The following is a 23888-nucleotide window of genomic DNA, read 5'->3' as shown; positions in this document are numbered from 1 at the left end:
CCTACACTGTTCTGGTCCTCCTTGCTCCACCTGACCTCCAGTCTTGAACCTGACCATGCTCCCCTCCTGTCTGTGGGCATGCCTGACTTCCATCTCTCTGGGAGACCCTGCGAGGCCCACGTCCCTACGGGCTCCTCCTGGGGGTACCTTGGGCTTCCAGTGGTGAAGCTCATCCTAGCCTCTGTCTCCTCTAGTGCTGGCCCCCTGGGGGTAGGTGCTTCCTGGTCCCTACCAGGGAGCTGTTCTCCACTGCTCCAAGGCATGGGTCCACCCCCCTAGCGCAACACAGGAGACTGAAAAGGTTGCCAGATGTCCTGTTGTGAGGATACCTAACTGACCATTCAATGGGTTAGTCAGACATTCAGGTAGGGGATTTTCATGTCATAGTCCCCTGGACCTCATGGTAATTTTGTAGGAAATATTACTAGCAAATAATTCAGAGGATTTAAAATTATAAAATACAGAACTATGACTGGGGAAGGGATTTGTGAGAGAAATGTGCTGGAAGACAGTACTGAGAGGCAGACAGATTTTCACCCTGACTAGCAGGGGTAGTCATACATGTTGAGTGTGAAGTTCCCAGACAGGAAAAAATAGGCAGGATAGAGGGGTACATGGGGTACATGGTTTCCTATCTATGGTCCTGTTGGGTTCTCTACTCTTTTGGTTGAAAGGTGATCCATACAGGGTCAGGCAACAGCTGAAGTAGAAACTAGGCTGAAAGAAAGTGACTCTTCTAGGCTGGGTAATAGCACATGACTAGCCATGAGCTTAAAAGAAGCTAAAATACTGACTGCAGAGGGCAAAACCCACTGAATACAAGACAGCCATGAGCCTAGTTGAGCTGTAAGCCTAAGCTGGGGAAAAAACTTCCTGCCAAGGAAGGAGAACTGAAGGACAGTGGCAGAGATCAAGTGATCCCCCTTGAGCAAGTCCAGGAGGCAGAGTTGGGTCCCCCAAGAGTAACAGGAACCCAGAGGAGGTCCAGCGAGGCAGAGATGCGTCCCCTGAGGGGGTGAGGACCCCAGCGGCATATCCTGAGGTCAAGCGATCCACCAAGAGCAAAGGGACCCTAGCTGCAGTCCGGCGATGTGGAGTCAGGTCCCCCAGGAAGATGTGGACCCCAATGACAGACCGGGAGGCCAAGTTGGGTCACCCTGGCCCCAGTGTTGGCACGTACCTCTCAGCAGAGTGGAAGGAGACAGATCCCTCCAGTCCAACACTGCTCACCAGCCCAGTTGCATCGGTTCACTTGGATGAGACTGGGGAAAAAGGGGGAGGATAATAACAATGCTTGAGTAAGTGGGAACGTACAAAGTCCCCTCTACTCTATAGGGTAGTGTACTGTGGGGACCAACAACCCCAAATTGCCAAATATTAGATGTTCTTGCTACCTTGTAGAAATGTATATAGTTGTGGAGACCGAGACTACTAACCACGAGCATGTAAGTGTGCTGCTTAACATCCTATTAGTAATGTACATAGTCATGCAGAAATGTTTATGCTTGTATAGTCTAATAAACTTGCATATATTTGTACATAATGCCAGCCTTGTTCACAGTGCCATTTGTTTTCCTGGGGTGAAGGGAGGGAAATCCCACCCACTAACTCTTTCTTCCCCCGGTGGAGGCACAAGGCGCCAAGAATGTGAGGACCGACGGAATCTGCCCTAGGGGGCTCCCGTCAGGTTGGTCCTGAACCCAGGAACGCCCCACGAGGTAAGCAGTCAAGGGGGCATTACATTCATGTTTATTTACATCTTCAAAAAAAAATCTAAAAGGATGGTAAGACAAGACAACTTCTTGCTAAAACAATGTTGATTCTTCCCCATTAAACCATGCCTATCTATATGGCCAGTGATTTTGCTTTTCAGAATGACTTCTACCATTTTGCTTCACATCAATGTTTGTAGTTTCCCAGATCACGCCTGGATCCATTTTTAAAAGTTAGCATCACTGTAAGCCACTTTCCAGTCTTCAGACATCGTGGAAGTTCTAAATGATAGGTTTCAGAATACTAATAAAAGGTTACCCATAACATGCTTTAGTTCTTATAGAATTCTGGGGTGGATGCGATCCAGTCCTAGTGATTTGTTACACTTTAGTTCTTCAGTCAATATATTATGTCTTCCATTGTCATAGATATTTGTTTTAGTTGCTCAGAATCTCCACCATTAAAGAATATTTCAGCTGCAGGCATGTTCCCAACATCCTCCTCTTTAAAAATCGAGGCAAAGAATTAATTCATTTTTTCTGCTATTATCTTGTCCTCTCTGAGTACCCCTTTTACCCCTTGGTCATCTATCTGCTCATCTGAAGCCCTCACAGGCTTTTAAGGCTTTTTACTATGAATGAACTTGATAAAGCTTTTATTAATAGTTTTGCCTCTCTTGGCCTTTCTAACTACTGTTTTATAAGCAATTTGCTAGGGGTTATACTCTTGCCTGCTTTCATCATTTGGGTCACTTTCCATTTTTTGAATGATGATCTTTTAGCTATACCTGCCTCCATTACCTCACCATTAAAATACACTGGCAGTTGTATGGTCTTCCTTTGATATTTTTTAATGCATAGAATACATTTTATCTAGGCTTCCAAAATGGCATTTATATACAATACATACCACAAAATAAGAGAAAAGTGCAAAATTTTTATTGTGCTTTCAATATAACTTCAGGAATGTGTTCAGAAATGTAAAAACCATATCACACACACACTCATTCACACCTTTAAAATCATCGAAGTACATAATAAGGCCAGCATGTGTATTTCTCATAAATCTATACAGTATTATAATCTATATCTAATACACCATTGACCTGACTCCCTGTGGAACTTTCCACTTACAATCTGTTCAAAATTTAAATATTGCAATATCCATTTTTGAAGCTGGCTTCTTTCATGTACGTCTCTCTCTTGGAAACCTCCGTTCTGAATTCAATTGTAATACCGTGGACCGTGGACCATTAATTTGACTAGACCTCAAGTTTTATTTATTTATTTATTTATTTATTTATTTAAATGCTTTTAAAATATACCGACATTCATAGGACATATCATGCCGGTTCACAATCAACATTGTAAAGGAGGAAGAGGAAATTACAAATAACAGGGAGGGGGGAGGTGGAGCAGTGAAGGAAAAAGGAGAGGATGGGGGTCAGGTGACAGTAAGCGCAGAAGTTGCGGGAAGGAGAAAGGTAGTGAAGTGCTAGGGGAGAGAGAAATTGATAGGAACTGTGTTAAAAAAACTGAGAATAAAAAATTAACAAATTTACAAAATCAGCAATTCCCTAGGATGCATCAACGGATTAGAAGGGGTAAGGGAATTGGAAGTGGCAGTGGAGGGGGTTTAGGTCTGATTGGAGTCAGGGTATGCTTGTAAGAAAAGCCAGGTTTTGATGCCTTTTTTGAAGTTGGGTAAGGAAGGTTCAAGGCGGAGATACGTGGGAAGAGAATTCCAGAGGGAGGGGCCGGCTATGGTAAAGGCTCTCTCTCTGGTAGTTGAGTGGTCTGCTATTTTGAGGGGTGGGATGTGTAAAGTGCCCGCCGTGGAGGCTCTGGATGGACGATTGGATGTACGGAAACGTGGTGTTTCCTTGAGCCATTCGTGGTCATTTTTGTGAAGCATGTTATGGAGTATTGTAAGGGTTTTGTATTTTATATGGAAAGGGATGGGGAGCCAATGCAGTTCTTTTAAAATGGGTGTGATGTGTTCTCTCTTACGAGTGTCTGTGATGATTCGTGCCATGGAGTTCTGCAAGATTTGTAGTGGTTTAATTGTGGCGTAGGGCAGGCCTAGGAGAAGTGAATTGCAGTAGTCTAATTTTGATAGGAAATATTCTAAGTAGTCTAAGTATTCTAAGTAGTCTAAGTAGTCTAATTTTGATAGGAAATATTACAGTAGTCTAATTTTGATAGGAAATATCGTCTATATTTCCTATTTCATCACAAACGAATGCACATCCCTAATATTTTGTATTGAATTCGAAAATGTATTGGTAACCAGTGTAAGTATTGTAGCATTGAAGTGATATGTTCGCGACGGGGGATGCTGGTTAATAAGCGAGCAGCGGTATTTTGAATGAGTTGAAGAGGGCGAATCGAAGAGTCGGGAAGGCCTAGGTAGAGAGAGTTACTGTGGTCTATTCCAGTTAATATGACGGATTGTAAGATCGTTCGGAAGTCATCTGGATAAAGTAGAGGTTTTAGTTTTTTTAGTAAATGAAGGTTGTAAAATGATTTCTTTACGATTGTAGAAATGTTCGTGGTTAGGGATAAATTGGAGTCAATTATAACGCCCAAATTACGTACGTGAACAACAATTGGAATGGTGTGGTTGTTAAATACTAATTTGGTCGGTAAACGGCCAGATGGGGACGTGATTTCGGTTTTAGTGGTATTTAGCTTTAAGCAGTTATGAGACAACCAAGTATTAATGGTTTTCAGATATAGATCGGTTAGAGAGAGTGTGTTGGGCCATGAAATTGAGTTAGGAACTAGAAACTGAATATCATCTGTGTATATTTTAAACCATTGTCTTTAAAGCCCCTCCTTCAAAAAAAGGACAGACCTGTTTTACCAATTATTTTTTAAATAAGCATTGCATGCCACAAAAGCAATCTCCACCTTCCAGATTAAAAAAAGAATCCAACTCAACTCCCAGGAATTTCACTTCTGAAACTGGAGTGATTGTCAACCCTTCAATTTCAGGCAGAATTCATAAGTCCAACCTGTAACATTTCAGGCTTGCTAGAATTTAAGATCTATTTATTACCAGCCTGCAATTCTGAACATTTGTTCAATCTAGTAATTACAATTTCAAGATCTTTTCCCAGTAATGCCACCATCTGGATGCTACCCATGGGTAGTAAACCCAAATGACTGAATAAGCTTGCCCAGAGAGTGTAAATATTAAAAGCAATGGAGATAATGGGGACCACTGAAGAATCCCAGAGACTACTTCTTTAAGTGATGATAAAATGCCATCCAGCCATACTGACTGTTCTTTATTCTTCAAGAAAGATGATATCTATAGGTAACAGTCCCCTCTAGCTCCACTAAATGACAGCAAGTTAATAAAAGAGAGTGGTCCACCATATCAAAGACACTTGAAAGATCTAATAGTACCAAATAAAACCTGATTCTCCTCTATCTGAGAACAGCAGACCATCACCCACTATTGAGACCATAACAGTGGATGAATGCAATGCATGAGATGCATGAAAACCAGCCTGACGATAATCAAGACCCCCTATGTACTCTAAAAACCCTGTTATTTGAACAGTGACCACTTTTTAAATAATTTTCACCAAATAAGGAAGGTCTAAAATGGGCTGGTAATTTCTACATATCTATGCATCGAAACTTCCTCAAAATAGCAAAATAATAGATTTTTTTTTAGATAATGAACTATTTACCACCCTAAGCCCCCTCCCATTTCAAGACAAAGTGCAATAAATCATGTATCAATATGAGGAGCATAGATTCAACTTAAAAAGTTGGTTATTTGACTTAAATGTGTTTTAAATTCTAACATAAATATATGGTCAAATTCTTAGAAGAGTAATTGAGGATTAGTCTCTACCTCCTTCCTCCCCTCATATAGCTACCACTTTTCCTTATCTGAGTGCCATCTAACATCCACAAAACTCCTCACATTCATTACCATATCCTGAAAAAAAAGATGCCAGACATTCATTATCAGAGGATTTATTTGTAAAATTTCTAAACTGTCTTCCTAGCCAAAATCATTTGAAGTGGTGAACAACATAAGGAGGGTAATTTTTAAAGGGGCTTCTGGGGGTAAAGTAGGGCCTGGTTTTTAAAATATTTACACATTTAAAATTGGGTTTTACCCATGTAAACACACTTTACACATGTAGGTGGGTTTTTGAAAATTACTACAGTATATGCCACTGAATTGTCCCTAGGATATTCATGTGGAAATATAATTTAGGTGTGTAAATGGCTTTTTAAAATTGCTATGATAGTATGTTACATGTGAAGGAAACTCCCTTGGAACACCTTAAGAACCAAGCCCGCAAGGGATTATGGGTGAAGGGAGGCTCCCGTCGCCACAGTATAAGGAGTCAAGATGCAGAATGGTTAGAGAAGTACCAAGGAGAAGGCAGGAAGCCAGTTTACTTTGAGAACTTTGAATGGCTAAGGTCTGTAAAGATAAACAGCCTTTACTTTTCTGTTACTGTACATACAATTTGTATGTGGCAACCAGCCAGAGCCTGCCTCCATCTGTCCTACTGACTATTTCCCAAGCTGTGGCTGCTCCCAGTTGCCACACATGGTAGCAGCAGTGGGACTCTTCTGCAACAGAGTCCACTGTCAAAGAAAATGCATGCTTTTTTACTTTAAAAAAAATTTGCGCATACATTCTCTTGGCAAAACTATACACACCAACTAACAAATATACTTGTGGGCATATATTTTTGGCAGTATAATTTTCAAAGCAGATTTATATGCTTAAGACTGCATTGATAATTGGTGTAACTTCTATGCATATTTTCTGCTTAGTTGAAATTACAAAAGCAAATACATTTGGCAATACAATAATAACGGAAGATTTCAACTACTCTGGTATTTACTGGGTCAATGTCTCATCAGGACATGCTAGAAAGGGGTTTACAACACCCAAGGTTTAACAGATAGTGCGAGCATTGATATGCATATGTAGATTTTAGGGGGGGAAATGTTTTTTATGTGGAATGAATGAGGTATGGCTGTTGATGTATGTTATGGGGTTGATGGGTTTGACATGTCCGTGTTTTCATGTTTATATGTGCAATAGCTTTAGTATATTGATGTGTCCACTCGTTTTGAAAGTGGCATGTGTTGTATACTCTTGAATATGTTTTTGTAAATATTTTCTTGTTTACAAAGGAAATATTTTGTAACTATTTTCTTGTTTACAAAGGAATGAAATGCAATGAATAAATAAATAATGATATTTTGTGAAATATCTGTATTGTGTTTAAGAATCGAAACACGTTTTGTACATTGACTGTTGCACTAATTGATACAGGACTGATTTTAAAAGGACCACACTTGTAAATAACAGGGGTTACGCAGGTAGTTGGGCCTTGCGCGTGCTGCGGGCATTTTTGGAAGGCCCGGCCACGCGCGTAACCCCCGTTACACACTGAAGTGCTGGGCATCTCCAAAGGGGCGGGCTGGGGGGGGGGTGGAGGATGGGCGGGGCAGGCCGGGTTAACACCATTAGCCACTGTCCCAGGGAAGCGCATGCCGGCAACCGGCAGGCACATGGAAGATACTTCTCCTCCGGAGCAGAAGTAAGTATGAAAAAAAACGGGGTGTTAGGTAGGGATAGATTAGGGTCGGGGAAGAGAGAGGAAGGATAGGTTTAGGGTTTGGGAAGTTCCCTCCCAGTCCGCTTCTTAATTGGAGCAGATTGGTAGGGATGCGTATATTTTTTTTAAGATCTCCTCCCATTGTGCGAGTGACAGACATCCGCCTGCACATGCTCATGCTGATTATATAATCAGGTGTGCATGTGCGCACGGATATCCTATTTTATAACACGTGCGCGCTGATGCGTCCGAGTGCGTGTGTCTGGAACTGCGTGCACATGGAGACCCATGTGATTTTTTTAAAATCAACCCCTTTCTGAGGCTCCCTCGCTCTGCAGCATTACTCTTCTGCTTTTATGCAGCGCCAGGAAGCCTACGGGAAAGAGCTTCTGGTAGACAGGGCCTGCATGAAATGCATTTACGGCACCAGACAGTAGGCACTTTGGCTGCTTGGGGGGGGGGGTGGGCAATGATGGGGCAAGACTTGAAACTTGGCATGGGCAGCACTGGGGCATAAGCACTTTCACTGGTGGAGGGTGGGACACAGCTTGCACTTTGGCCCACACTGGCTTTCAGCAGTGGTTGGAGACCTTGAAATGCTGCATCTGCAGATCTGGAGCAGCTTTTTAATCAACCGAAAATTAGGATGAATATTGGTTTAAACCAATTGTCACATTTGGAAAAACCTGGGAATTTATGGGTGAAAATCATTTTAAAGTGAAAATGAAGGAACCTAGGAATATCTTACTACTACAAATAAGATTTATTTATTATTCAAGAAACTATTGAAGGCTTGGCTATTTCAGGATCTGGGGAAGGGTTATATAGGTGATCTATTAAGGGAGATGTGATGAATAGGTTAGTTGGGAGAATGTTTTATTCTACCTTTTTTTGAAAGAGGCTCTGTATTATATACATTATATTTCTGGTATGCATATTTTATGATCTGGAAGGCGGTTTGTAAATGAATAAATAAATAATGCTTGTAGGGTAAGATAAAACCTGGTATGAACCATCATCACATTGAACTAGTGGCTATAAGCACTATTGTATGATCCTTGAATACAGTGCCAGGTTTAAGGTTTTCTCCACCAAACGTTTCTTTATATCCCAAAGAATCAGAGTAGAGGTGGTCCAGAGAAGGGTTACATTTATGGTGCAGAGTCTGCAGCATAAGCTTTGAGAAAAAAGACTTAAAAACCTAAAAATGCATGCCCTCGAAGAGAGGAGGAAGAAAGGGATATGTTAGAGACATTCAAAATCTTCCAATGAATAGGTAAAGCATAAGATATAGGGCATTGATTTCTAAAACAAGAGTTCATGATATAAGGCTCAGGAGTAACATGAGAAAACATTTCTTCACCGAAAGGGTGGTGGATACATGGAACAGCCTCCTTGTGGAGGTCAAAACAGTAACAGAATTCAGGAAAGCCTGGGATAAGCATAGAGGGTCCTGGATTGCAATGATGTGATGGTACAGTCTGAGTTTGGGAGCTCTGTGGTACAGCATCAGAATTTAGCAGACTACATGGATCTTGATGTACTTATCTGCGGTCATATTTGTTTCTTTTGTTTTTCTGTCAATTGAATTTCTGGCCATGATCATATATTTTTTTAAACACAGAAATGGCATGCTGGTTTTGCATTTATAAAAAATTGCAGCAGTTCTAATTGTCAAAAAAGAAACATGGTAACCTACCAATTGTGATTATTGAGATTGTAGAAACTTTGCTTTGCATTTAAAATAAAAAAAAAAAAAGATAGAACCTAGAATCCAGGGGCATTTTAAAGACAAATGACAATATACAGGAAAAAAAGTAACTCTCTAAAGCCAATAGACCACTTATGAGCATGTTCAGCGTTTTAATCTTTTCTACAGTACTATAAATACATATCCTACCTTTTGTACCTATGGGACCAATTTTTCCAATCATTCCCTGATCACCTACATCAGCTGGGTCTCCTTTTTCTCCTGAAATGGAAAACAAATTATTTATAACACTGAGAACTACAAAGTTCTGTTATTAAGCCCTTCCAGGAGAGGTGATGACATGCAGGGATGTAATGTTACCTGACTTTTGGAGTAAAAAGTTTGGCCAGATCTGGATTCTAGACTTCCATACCAGTGCACTGTGATATTTGTAGTTAGTTCTGCTTCTGCCACTTGAATTCAGTAATACAAGTACCATAATGCTTTGGGTGTTGGAGAGGCGGGGAATAACCAAAATGCAGAACATGCCTGTCTCCAAATCATGGGTCACATCACATCCCTGGAAATGGATGGTTTTGAAAGGGAAGGGGGTGCAGATTTAAACTGTAAAGGGAAAAAAATGAAAGGAGCACACTAAGATGAGAATAGCATTTTCTAATGGGAAATGTTTATAGATTTAAGTGCTCAGTAGTTCATTTCAATGCATTTTCAGAGGCATACTATGCTGGTTCAACAGTATGGGTAATTTCTGTTTCAAAATAAGGTGGTAAACCACTGCAGAGCCCTCATTTACCTTTCTTGCAATTCACTTAGAATCCGTTTCATACCATTTTATTTATTTAATAAAACTTATTACCCGGCTCCTTCATATTAAAAAATCTCCCAAAGCGCCATACAAAGGTAACATGTATAATAGTCATAAAAACATACAATTTAAACATGCAAGCCATCAATTAATATATATCAATTAATAGATCATATCAATGTCATATACACTGTGCCAAACTAATTCCCAACCTTTTTGGTCTTCCACTAAAGAGATCCAGCATGCCTGTGACAACAACCTTGTAATAACATAAGAATTGGCCATACTGGGTCAGACTAAGAATCATTCATGCCCAGTAAATATCCTGTTTCCAACAGTGACCAATGCAGGTCACAAGTATCTGGCAAGATTCCAAACAGTAAATAGATCCCATGCTACTATTGCGCAATAATAGTGGTGATTTCGTAAGTCACTTGCTTAACTACAGTTTAATAACGACTCTTCCAGGAATTTATCCAAACCTTTTTTAAACCTAGCTATGCTAACTGCCAACCACATCCTCCAGTAATGAATTCCAGAACATAATTGTGTGTTTATTAAAAAAGAATTCTCTCAGATTTGTTTTGATTGTGCTACTTACTAACTTCAAGAAGTGCCTCTTAGTCTTTGTATTTCTTGAAAGAGTAAATAACCGATTTACATGTATCAGTTCTGTTCCACTCATGATTTTATAGACCTCTATCATAGCCCCCATAAGTGTATCTTCTCCAAACTGAACAGACCCAACCTCTTTAACCTTTCCTTGTAGGAGAGCCATTTTATCCCTTATCATTTTGGTCACCTTTTCCAATGCAGCTATATATTTTTTGAGATGTGATTATCAGAACTGCACACAGTATTCTAAGTGCAACTTCACCATTGAGTCATTATGATATGTGCCATTTTATTCTCAATTCCTTTCTTAATAATTCTTAACATTCTGTCTGCTTTTTTGATTGCGGCTGCACACTGAACCGATGATTTCAAAGTACTGTCCATTATGATGCCCAGGTCCTTTTCCTGGGCAGTAACTTCTAATATGGAACCTAACATGTTACTACAGTTTGGGTTACTTTTACCCATGTGCATCACTTTGCACTTGTCCACATAAAATTTCATCTGCCATTTAAATGCCATGTCTTCCAGTCTTGCAAGATCCTCCTGCAATTTTTCACAATCCACTTATGATTTAACAACTCACAATAATTTTGTATTGTCTTCAAATTTGATCACTTCACTTGTTCCCTTTTCCAGATTATTTATAAATATATTAACAAGCACTTGTTCCAATTCAGATCCCTGAGGTACTTCACTGTTTACACTTTTCTACTGAGCAAACTGACCATTTAGTCCTCCTCTCTGCTTCCTATGTTTTAACCAGTTTGGATTCCATAATAGGTCATTGCCTCCTATCCCATGACTTTTTAATTTTTTCAGGCATCTCTCCTGGGGCACTTTGTCAAATCCCTTCTGAAAATCCGAATACACTACAACCCCCTGACTCATCATTATCTACATGTTCATTAAACCCTTAAAAAACCTTTAGCAGATTGGTGAGGCATAACTTGTCTTGTCTGGCTGTGCCCCATTAAATCAGGCCTTTCTATATGTTTTGTGATTTTGTTCTTTAGAATAGTGTCCATGATTTTTCCTGGCACTGCAGGCAGACACCGGTTTATAGTTTCCAGGATCACCCCTGGAGCCCTTTTTAAAGATCAGGGTTACATTGGTCACCTACCACGTAGGGCGGACAATCCCTATGATAGGTTACAAATTACCAGTAACAGATCTGTAATTTCATTTATATGCTTTAGAGGCCATTCCTTCCTAAGTACTACCTGCCTGTCTGGAGTTGGTCTCAATTTAGAGGAAGAGATTTTTGTTAGAGTCTTTCTGATTTTCTTAGAATTTCACTGGAGAGGAAGCTGGTCATTTTGGTGAAGGCAGTTTCCCAGCTCCGGAGGCCAGGATACCGAAGCCTGTGGGGAATCCCCTTCAGAGAGGATTTTTCGAGCTCTTAGAGGTTGACAAGCATTTTTGTTGGGCAGGAGGATTTTGTCCACCTTTCCTGGAGCTGGGCTTGCAAAGCACAGTTCTGGACTTTTCCTCCAGAGAGGTCACAGCTATAAGGAAGAAGGTGAATAGCTCTTGGGGACCCGTCACAGAGCCTTCACCCCGGGATACAGGCACAGACTGGGTAAACAGACAAAACCAACTGTGGATTCAGGTAGGACTTTTCTATATTCTAAGGGGACCCCACGTAGAGTAGGATTTTTCCCCAGTACTGTATTTCTTATGCACTCAAAGCAGGAGAGATAAGACTTTTATAAGGAACCTGAGCTAGAGACACTTAAACAGCAGGAAGAAGACAGTCAGCTGTAATTTTATTTATTCATAAGTGGACATTGATTTAACTTTTGTAGAACCAGTAAATTATTGTTTGAACACCCAGCTCTGTGTCTAGTAACTTTTGTCCCTGCACTACTTATAGCATCACAAACCACAGTGAAAATAACACACTCATTACAAGTGCCAGCACAACACTGCCTGTGCCACAGACATCTGTTTCACCCCACAGAAAGGACTCACACCTTGGGAGTTACCAGAGGGGAGAGACATAGTGAAGAAAGCCCCAGACAATTATAAATATTTTTGTGTGTCCTGAGAGAATATGCCACATTCAAGAAAAGGGTTACTGTCTGCCTCTGCTATCCTAATCTCCAGAGACTGGACTCATTCCCTGAGAGCCAGGAGCTCTCTGCAACCTCTTCCCAACTGGTAGATAATCATACATGTGGCACTCAGTGCAAAAAACTGGAAAGTGCTCATCTCGCTGTTGGACTGCTGTCTGCATCTTCATATTGTTGAGTTCCTAGTTAATTTATGTTGCTATGGATGTAGGGATGTGTAGCTCAGAAGCCTTTACTTTTTTCAAAAGTAATTATCCTCTACCTAACATCATTTTGGCAGGGAATTCCATAATATAGAGATAATTATAAAATATGCCCTGGCCAGCAAGCGAGTATGCCTGATTTAAGTTGTAACTACTAATAAAGGCCTCTTGACTAGATTGTAATGACTGCCCGGGCACATTCCACTTCAGTTTCTTACACAGTAACATCGTAGTGATGGCAGAAAAATGGTCCATCCAGTCTGCCCAGCAAGCTTCTTATGGTTTGGGTTACCACAATGTTTCTGTTAAGTATAGTAACTGCTGCTCAATGTAAGTTACCCCCAAGCCTTATGCTAAGGGTAGCAATATTAACAATCAAAATCAAGCAACTGTCAAAGTCATAACAAATTACAAAATTACTGCTAGCATCATTTTTACTAGCAGTAATTTTGGGTGAACAACCTTCATGATAATTCAGACTATGCTGTTTGAACAGGCTTTGCTTTTGGACTTGCCCTTAGAAGCAGTCCTGTGCTTTTCCCCTAATTTAAAAGAACAGGGCCCACCATTGGCTGCTGTTTGAATCTAATTCCCTTTATTCCCCTTTGCTGTTGAAGTGGAGAGTGATGTTGCAGTTGCATGAAAATCATGAAAGCTGATTGGTAGTAATCCCCATGCCTTCTGTTAGGGGTCGTAGTTGCTGCTTCTTGCACGATACTCCCATGCACCCTTTTCTTCATTTCTACCTCTAGCCTTAATCAGATAATCAGAGCCCATGCACTTCAATGCCCAAAAAGTCAGTGAATCAAAATCTTGCTTATGCAATATTGATCACATTGAAGTCCTATGAGGCACCCTCATAACCTGTAGCCTACACATAAGTCTTTCCAAAAGACCTATATAGAGTCTATTGTAGTAATCCAGCTGAGAAGTAATCAAAGCTTGGATCACTGTTAAGTGCACTTAACATGGGTAAAAGGGTTTTGATAATTGTTATGGTAGTATTTATATTTACATGTATTAACCCCTTTGAGGATTCACTTGTAAGCTAATTCCTAAATCCCTCACCTCTGTTTAGGGAATCACTTTTTCTAATCCAATGTCAATAGTCCATGTAATTTATATTTGAATGATTGGTGGAGTTGAAGAACTAGGGATTGAGTCTGCAGGCCAGCACTGATTATTTTATTTTTCTGTCACTTAAGTTAAGGTTAAAGTTATCTGGGTACATTTACTGGAAATATTTTGCAACCTGCTATATCACAGATGTAGGTAATCACCTAAGCTTGGGCCAAGATTCATCATTTTGCTATACGGGGCATGTGGATGGCTTTTGTTGTGTTTTGGGCTGCTGGGGGGGGGGGGGGGAGAGAAGGAAAGGGAGAGAGCCTCTGTAGAGGCTTGCTAAACAGTTAACTATTTATACCAATGTAAGAGGGGCACTTGTAACTCAGGGTGAGGATTGGGTGGTGAGTTGGGTTTTGGGGGGGGGGGCAGTTTTACATGCACAGATATACATACAAACAGCACCGTTACCATCAGTGAAGATTTAATGTGATTTGGAAGGATGAAAGGTGAAAGAAGAGTAGATTTGCATCATGTTCTGTCTACCTTGCTAGATGCATTCTCTACCTAGCTGCAGTCAAGACATGGAGGAGATAATACATGGGATAGTCCCGTCTGCCAATGTTAAATATTCAAGGGACTGTTTCTGTGGTTTTCCTAGCATTCAGTTGTTTTAGTGCTTGCTAAGTGATTCTAATGTGCACTAAAATAATTTAGCACATGCTAAAATTCAGAAATTGACTTAACCAAAAAAAAATAAAAGAAAAAATAATAACCCCCCCCCAACACACAATGTAGAAACAAAAAAAAAATGACAAGTGTTATACAAGATTCCTGCAGAATTTTAGTTTATGTTCTACAGGTCTATGCTTTGTCCCACAGGAGTAATTCTGCTAAAGATTTAAGAGATGTTAAAAGATTTATACACCATGGGCCTGTCTTAATGCAATCTAAACAATACCATAAGATTATACTCTAGGATTTCAGTAAAATATACTTACCCTTCATCCCCATGGGACCTTCTTTTCCAAGTTTTCCAATTTCTCCAGGATTGCCCCTTTCACCTTTTTCACCTTGGAGGCAGAAGATATAATTCTTAGTTTTAATGTATTGTATGTTGCTACCTTAAGTACAAGCACTGGCAAAGAATTAAATATTTTTGGTTTAGATTAAATATAAATGTCATGAATCTTTTAAATTGTCTCTATCTCAGATACCAATTTATTAGAATTACCCACTGCAAGATTGTGTAAATTGCAGAGTAAGTGTGCCAAGGCATTCAGCTATATAGGCCCAAAAATGGTGAATGCATTACTGCCAGAGTTGAGAGGCGAGAGAGAGGTCAAACTGTTCAGGAAGAAGGCAAAGGCATTTTATTTTTAAAAAATTGTGAATATTAATTATGTTATTGTTTTTATTATATGTTGCTTTGTATTAGTTGTGTTTTATATATATAAACACTGTGCACTGCTCTTTGTATATCCACACTCCAAATGCATGATACTATGCTCCTTTTCTTTTATTTTACAGAAAGGTGTTAAATATTAAACCTTGCAGACACTTATGCAAGCATAAATGACCATTTATGCCAAAACAAATCACCTTGGTATTCACTAAGGGCCAGATTATAAAGTCTATGCACGTAAATCCATCGTATTTACACGCGTAGGTGGGGTTACGCGTGTCGCGCCTATTTTAGAAAGGCCCAGCAACGCATGTAGAGCCGCAGGACGCGTCTAAGTCCCGAGGCTTTGAAAAAGGGGTGGGGCGGGGTGCTCCGGGACTGGGTAGGAGGCCCCTGTGACATAGTGTCACAGGGGCCTCCGACATAGTGTCGGAGGCCAGGGGATCGTGTGCTGTCGGCCCCTGTGACATAGTGAGGGCAAAGGCTATTGGCTGCCAGTATTCAAAATGGTGCCGACGGTCGGTCCCTGAGACATAGTGAGGGCAAAGGCTATCGGCGCCATTTTGAATACTGGCAGCCAACGGCTCGAGTGCAGGAGGTCGCTCTCGGACCCTCGCTGGACTTTTGGCAAGTCTTGTGGGGGTCAGGAGGGTCCCCCAAGACTTGCCAAAAGTCCCTGGTGGTCCAGCGGGGGTCCGGGAGCGATCTCCTGCACAAGATGGCACCGGCCATCCATTGTTCCTACCATGTGACAGGGGCTGACCAATGGCACCGGTAGCCCCTGTGACATAGTAGCTTAAAGGCTATAGGCGCCATTTTGAATACCGGCAGCCGAGGGTGTGAGTGCAGGAGATGGCTCCCGGACCCCCCGCTGGACCACCAGGGAGTTTTGGTAAGTCTTGGGGGGTCAGGAGGGTGGGGGGTTGTAGTTAATTTAATTTTAGCCTGGAAACGAATAAGAATTAACATATAAACGTATCGGGGGCCCCCCTTGCCGAATGCAACGTAACTGCCCCCCGACGAATACAAATCCTGAATGCAACATATGGCGTCCTTCTGCACATCCCTAGTAGTTGCACCCCTTCCATTTGATCCTTGCTGAAAGCACCGTAGCCATGTGGTGCCATAGACACTATGCACAGCTCCTTACCAGCTAGCCTTCATCTTGGGGTTTGCATGCACTCCAACTCACATGCACCCCGCTACACATAGCTATGCAATTTCTAAAATATATTGTGAAAAAAGTGATACCATAGTCCATCGTGATATCACATATGTTGTGTTAGCTTCTTGGTGAGGTTGCAGTTGCATGCACATAACGCTCAGTGAAGGCAGGATTAGGTATCAGCTAGTTTCCTGCCTTCATGTGTCATTTGCACTGACTACTGACGTAACTATCACATTTTAATTTCTAACCATTCTTACATCATCCACATTGATCAAGAACAAAGGTATATGTCATAGAGGCCAACAGTGTGTTTGAACCTCCTGCCTTCAACTGTCCTCTGACACGAATCATTACTCAGATAGAATTAAGTAATGTATGTGCAAGGAAATTGTGCCTTATGCATCAATGACATTAATGCAGTGCAGGTGTACACACATATGTATGACCATTTAACATTTGCTGTTTGTTCCCCTTTTACATATACCAAGAATCTCTTACAGTGCACTGCCACATATGAGCACAGGGAAAGCACATAGGCTGAGCAGTCCTGACCCAAATTGTTTGTTGACAGTTCCTATAACATGGTTGCATGCCTTGCAGATGCACATGCGTGTCACCAATGTTGGGGAATTAGGAAGAGATGCTATCCTCTGGGCTGAGCATCAAGTGCTGTAAATTACTTCCACTGTTTGTTCAGAGAATGGCAGGTGTACTGCTCCACTGACAATGAAGTGGTCTGTGCATGGCATTAGCTGTAGAGAAAAGATTGTCAGCTGAAGAGGTCAGGAGCTCACTACCTGGCCACATAGTAAAGGGCACATAGTGCAGAATATATGTCCCTACTGCACCCACAGCTGTAATGTGTTTGCCATGCTGGCTGATGGCCTTTCCGAGTTGCGATCTTGCCAAACACACATTTATTGCTGCCTTGGCCCTTCATGCACTCACCCCACTAACTCACACTGAGTATATGTCATTTATGTCTCAGTCATAATTAGTTTAGGTGCCCAGCTACTTAGGTTTGCCCAGGAAGGACTCTGAGTCAGTCATTAGAACATGCTCTAAAAACCTGGTTATATGTGCAAGCTTTCCAAGCAGCAGCCAGTTAGAAATATTATTCTATTTTTATTTTATTTTATCTGTTTGATAATTTCGGTTTTAATATGAGTTTTTATGTATTATTTTTATGTATTACTCTTATATGATGGATTTGTTTGTTTTTTATTAAATGTATTGTATCTTATCTTCTTTTTATGTTTTTATTATTTTAAGACACTCTGTTAACCGGTGTGAAGATATGTACCAATACCGGTATAGAAAAGCTAAATAAATAAATAAATAAATTATGGCGGGATGTAAAGCATTTTATCCACTCACACAGAATGGGAGAAAAGCCTTATTGTACAGGGCCCTTACAGAGAAGCAGACACAGAGCTCAATGCACTTGTGTAGGTGCAGGAAGTGGACTGAGTCATCCATACTCAAAACATAACTGCGTTGGTCTACTGTGAATGACCTGCTGTGTTTTCCTTGCCAGTTGCTCAGTTGTGGGTGCTGCAGAACTCTGAGGTCCCTCCCTTGCCACTACAGTCTTGACCCCTGAGCAGGCATGGTATGCAGATTCATACAGCGCTAACAGCGTTAGCACAGTACTGATGGAATTTGTAGGCTTGTTGAAAAAATGGCGCCTATGAAAGCGCAGCACATGGGCTTAGGTTGCAATGGCCTTGTACTGTAACATTTCCCCAATTACACTCAGAGTGTACAGAGACTGTTTATAGAGAGTCCAAGGTGTGCTGCTTGACATTGTGACACATCAAAGATGCTGTATAAATTGACTGTCATAGGTGACATTACACTGTTTTGCCATCCATGCCCCCCACCCCTCGATTCTTCACCAAATACAAGTTGGAGCAGCCAGAATAGTAAAGTTATTAGGGGGTGTGCAGCCTACACAGACCTTTGGTTGCCACAGAGGCTTAAAAATTTCTAGCGGGAGGTTGTGCGGATTAAGAAAAGTGCTGTCAGTGTATGGATGCTGTGATGGATGGAACATGGATAGCAAAGGACTGGATAGTGCTATAGCTTTAGGGCTGATTCGGATGAGGGTTTAGCATCATGCAGCTTTACACACAGCATATACTGATATACCAGGAGCTGGGGTATAGGTTCTGATATTTATTTATTTTTTTATGTATTTAATGCTTTTATATACAGACGTTCGTTTGCATATCACATCGGTTTACAGTAAAACAATTCGAGGAATGAAAGGGAGTTACATCTTAATTTGAATAACAGCGTTTTTTAGGGCAGGGGAGAGGTAGGATGGGAATAAAAGGAGTAAGGAGAAAGTGGTAAGCAGACAATAGGAACATGTAACTATAATTTTCATAACTGTGAAGATCAACAAATTGTAGGAGGGAACAGCAAATTTACATAAGGGCTTGAGAAGGGGTAAACGAGCTTGTGGGTCTGAGTGAGAGTATGTGTGAGAGTCATTGGTAGGCTTGTTTCAAAAGCCAGGTTTTCAAATTCTTTTTGAAGTTTTGTGTGTTTGGTTCAAGCCTTAAGTCTAGGGGCATTGAGTTCCAGAAGACAGGGCTGGCCAGGGATAGTGCACATTCTCGAGTCGAGGATAGGTGTGTAAGTTTGGGTGAGGTTATTGTAATGTGCCGTTATTGGTGGATCTGGTGGATCTTCGGGGGGGGGGGGGGGGGGGGGAGTGAAAGTGGAAGGCGGTGTTGAACCAGTTTATATTTTGATTGTATAGGGTCTTGTGAACTAGAGTAAGACTCTTGAAGTGAATTCTGAGGTGTATGGGGAGCCAGTGCAGGCCTTTTAGTAAAGGGGTGATGTGTTCGTTTCTTCTAGTGTTTGTGAGGATTCTAGTGGTGGCGTTTTGTAACATTTGCAGAGGTTTTAGTGTGGTTGCTGGGAGTCCTAAAAGTATGGAATTGCAGTAGTCTATTTTGGATAGGATGAGTGCCTGGAGGACTGTTCTGAAATCGTTGTGATGGAGGAGGGGGCCTTAGTTTTTTTAGAATGTGGAGTTTGAAATAGCAGTCTTTCATTGTTGAGTTTATGAATTTTTTTAGGCTCAATTCATTGTCCAGTGTGACGCCTAGGTTTCTTACCTCATTTGCAATTGGGGATTTTGCTTGGTTGGGAGAGAGTCCAGAGTGTATTTTATCATTAGATTTGTGGCTTATAATTAGGAGTTCAGTTTTGGTGGTGTTTAGAGCAAGGTTCATTTGGGTGAGGAGTTGATTAATGGAGGTGAGATAGTTGTCCCAGAGATGGAGAGATTTGGAAATGGATTCTGGGATGGGGATGAGGATTTGGATGTCATCTGCGTATATGAAGAATGTGAATCCTAGGTCAGTTAGTAGTTTGCATAAGGGGAGCATATATATATATATATATTGAAGAGCGTGGATGATAGGGAGGAGCCTTGTGGGATGCCTTGTGTTAGTTTGACAGGTTCAGATTCATTATTGCCAATTTTGACTTTGTAATGTCTGTTTTCTAGATATGAGATGAACCATTGTAGTGTGATGCCAGATAGCCCAATTTCGATTAGTCTGTCAATGAGGATCTCGTGGCTAATTGTGTTGAAGGCTGTTGAGATATCTAGCATGGCTAGGATGTAAGACTGTCCTTTATCTAGTCCTCTGAGGATTGTGTCATTGAGGGAGATTAATAGTGTTTCCGTGCTGAAGAACTTTCGGAAACCAAATTGGGAAGGGTGTAGGACATTGTGTTTCTCTAGGTGTTCAGTTAGTTGCTTGTTTACTACTTTTTCCAGAATCTTGGCAAGGAAAGGGAGGATGGATATAGGTCTGAAGTTTATTTATTTATTTAATAATTTTTATATACCAACTTTTCATGCGAGCATATCAAATTGGTTTACAGTAGTTAGCAAGTATCTGTTTAATAATACTCGCATTTCCAAAAGAAGAGAGGAAGTAGATATAGTTTCATAATGTACATAATAAAATAGTAAACTAAAATAGTAGGCTAAATAATCTTAAAATTTAAACAATTATAGAGGCAGTATAGAAAGAATAGAGATAATAAAATAAAAAATATATATATTACCTTGGTATAAAATCAGTAGTTTAAATCATTATGTTATCAGCTCTTGGAAGGCTTGTTTGAAAAGCCAAGTTTTAATGCCCTTTTTAAATAATTTGATGTCTGCTTCTAATTGTAATTCCTGTGGAATAGAGTTCCCTAGTTGCTTAGTTCCGTGGGGTTCAGTTGGGGTTTTTTTAAAGATGGGTTTGACTAAGGCTCCTTTTATGTCAGTTGGTACATGTCCTTGAGTTAGGGATGTATTGATGATGTCTGCGATGGATTTGGCTATAATGTTTGGGATAGATTTTAGTGTTTTTACTGAGATTGAGTCAGCTGGGTGTGATGAGGGGTTAATTTTTCTTATGATTGACTCTATTTCTGAGGAGTAAGTAGTCTCAAATTCTTCTAAGATGGGATTTTGATATACCAGGAGCTGAGGAATAGGTGCGTTTAGATGTAGTGGGTGTAGGCAAGGATCCTGAGAAGAGTGGACAGGCAGAGTCAGTAACCAGGCCAAGGTCAGGAAGGCAGAGATCATGTAGCATCAGTATCCAGGCAAAAGGTCATAAGAGCATAAGAGTATAAGACATGCCATACTGGGTCAGACCTTAGGTCCATCAAGCCCTGTATCCTGTTTCCTACAGTAGCCAATCCAGGTCACAAGTATCTGGCAGGATCCCAAGGGGTAGATATATGCCATGCTGATTATCCCAGGGATAAGAAGTGGATTTCTGCAATTCCGTCTTAATAATAGTTTATGGACTTTTCCTCCAGGAACTTGTCCAAACTTTTTTAAATGAAGCTACACTAATAGCTTTCACCACATCATCTGGCAATGAATTCCAGTGCTTAATTATGTATTGAGTCCATCAGATCCTCTCTTATTAGTTTTAAGTGTATCACCTAAAAACTTCATTGTGGATCTCCTAGTCTTTGTACTTTGTGAAAGTGTAAGCAACCGATTAATGTTAACTCATTTCACTCCACTCGTCATTTTATAGACCTCTATCATATCTTCACTCAGCTGTCTCTTCTCCAAGCTATAGAGTCCTAACCACGTTAGACTGACCTCATAGGGAACTCATTCCATCTCCTGTTCCTCTTTTTTGAGATGTGGTCATCAGAACTGCACACAATATTCAAGATGAGGTTATACCATGGAACGATACAGAGGCAATATGATATTCTCTGTTTTATTCTCCATTCTCTTTCTAATAATTACTAGCATTGTATTTGCTTTCTAGGCTGCTGCTGCTGCACATGGAGCAGATTTCAACATATGATCAATGATGTTGCCTAGATCCTTTTCCTGAATGATGACTCCAAATGTGGAACCTTGCATTGTGTAGCTATAATTTGGATTACTCTTCCCTAACTGCATCACTTTGAACTTGTCTACATTGAATTTCATTTGCCATTTGCATGCTCAATCTCCCAGTTTTGCAAGGTTTTCTTGCAATTTCTCACAATCCTCATGTGATTTAGCAAGTTTCAATAATTTGGAATCATCTGCAAATTTGTTCACCTCATTCATTGTTCCTATTTCCAAGTCATTTATAAATATATTAAAAAGCATTTGTCCCAGAAAAAATCTCTGCAGCATTCCACTATTTACCGTCCTTCAATGGGAAAATTTACCATTTAGCCTTGCTCTCTGTTTTCTTTCTTTTAATAAGTTCTCAATTCACAATAGCACACTGTCCCCTCTCTTATTACTTTTTAATTTCCTAGGAAGTCTCTCATGAGGGACTTTGTCAAATGCTTTCTGGAAATCCAGATTCACTATATCACTGGCTCTCCTTTATCCAAATGTTTATTTACCCCCTCAAAAAAATGGAGCAGATTAGTGAAGCAAGACTTCCCTTAACTAAATCCATGTTGGCCATGTCCCATTAAACTATGCCTATCTATTAGAGATGTGAATCAGAACCGGAATCGGTTCGGATTCCGGTTCCGATTCACATCATGTTTTTTTTTCGTCCGGCCTGATTGCGGTTTTGTTTATCAGCTGCGCCCGAGCCGATAAACAAAAATCCCACCCCGATCCTTTAAAACTAATCCCTTAGCTTCCCCCAGCCTTCCAACCCCCCCAAAAACATTTTACAGGTACCTGGTGGTCCAGTGGGGGTCCTGGGAGTGATCTTTAAAATGGCGCGGGCCATCCAGTGCTCCTACCATGTGACAGGGGCCGGCCAATGGCACGGATACCCTGTCACATGGTAAGGGCAAAGGGCCATCGGCGCCATTTTGATTAGTGGCAGCGGGAGATCGCTCCTGGGACCCCCACTGGACCACCAGGTACCTGTAAAAAGTTTTAAAGGGTCAGGGTAGGTTTAGGGGTTATTTTTGTGTGCCATTTTTCCTGCCCTCCCCCAAAACGATAAGAGAACCCCCACGAACAATATCGTGGGGTTTTCCTATCGTTTTGGGGGAGCCCCCGATTTCTGATGATTTTGAAAATATCGATGATATTTTTAATCATCCGAAGCCCGATTCACATCCCTACTATCTATATGTTCAGCAATTTTGTTCTTTAGGATAGTTTCTAACACTTTGCCTCTGACAGTTGTCAGACTCACTGGTCTCTGGTTTTCTGGATCACTCCTGGATCCCTTTTTAGAAATTGGTGTTACATTGGCAATCCTCCAGTTTTCAGGTACCATAGACAATTTTAATGATAGTATACAACTTACTAATAGCAGGTCTGTAATTTCATTATTCAGTTCTTTCAGCATTCTGGGATGTATACCATCTGGTTCAGGAGATTTGCTACTGTTTAGTTTGTCAATTTGCCATTTTACATCCTCCAGGTATGCTGAGATTTGATTCTGTTCTGCTGCATCATCACCTTTGAATATCTTTTCTGGCATGGGTATCTCTCTTACATCTTCTTTAATGAAGCCCAAAAGCAAAGCATTTATTTAGTCTCTCTGCTATGGCTTTGGCCTCCCTTTTACCCCTTGATTGTCTAATGTTCCAAATGATTCCTTCGCAGGGTTTCTACTTTGAATGTACCTGAAAAAGTTTTTGAGTTTTTGCTTCCACGTTAAGCTTCTTTTCAAATTCTCTCTTTGCCTTCCTTATCAATGCTATGCTGTTTCCTGTTTTCTTCATTCGGAATCCTTGTCCATTTCTTGAAAGATTTATGTATGTATGCATGTATGTATTTATTTACAGCAATTTCTAACTCGCCTAATTACCAGACTTCTGTTCTGGGTGGTTAACATCATCACATACACAATAAAAACAGTTAAAATATTGCCTCATGAAATAAATGAGCCTTTGCCTGATTTTCTCTGAAAGGCCATTCCACAAAAGTGATGCTATACAAAAAAAGGCCCTATTCCTTATCTCCTGGAGTCTCAACATAGCAACTCCCAGGACTGATAACAAGGGAACCTCCTGTGCCTATTAAGTACAGATCTAGATACCACCATCTTCAG

At 40.7% G+C, this 23888-nt stretch overlaps 1 protein-coding gene across 4 annotated transcripts in view; it reads right to left on the bottom strand.

Moving 5' to 3' along the window:
* Positions 1-23888, bottom strand: part of COLEC10 (collectin subfamily member 10) — an 83599-nt gene that overhangs the window by 20741 nt on the left and 38970 nt on the right. For 2 of the 4 annotated variants that reach the window (XM_029591940.1, XM_029591937.1), the window contains exons 2-3: positions 14797-14868; positions 9222-9293 (exon numbers count right to left, since the gene is read on the bottom strand). In XM_029591940.1, coding sequence (XP_029447800.1) covers positions 9222-9293; positions 14797-14868 — 144 coding nt within the window. Of the gene's footprint in view, positions 1-9221; positions 9294-9392; positions 9600-14796; positions 14869-23888 lie in introns of those variants that run through there. The other 2 variants (XM_029591938.1, XM_029591939.1) reach the window with 2 other exon arrangements.

The sequence above is a fragment of the Rhinatrema bivittatum genome, chromosome 2, assembly GCF_901001135.1.
Source record: "Rhinatrema bivittatum chromosome 2, aRhiBiv1.1, whole genome shotgun sequence".
Classification (NCBI taxonomy): Eukaryota; Metazoa; Chordata; class Amphibia; order Gymnophiona; family Rhinatrematidae; genus Rhinatrema; species Rhinatrema bivittatum.
The sequence above is the reverse complement of the archived record's forward strand: the minus strand, read 5'-3'. Positions and strand labels throughout refer to the sequence as shown.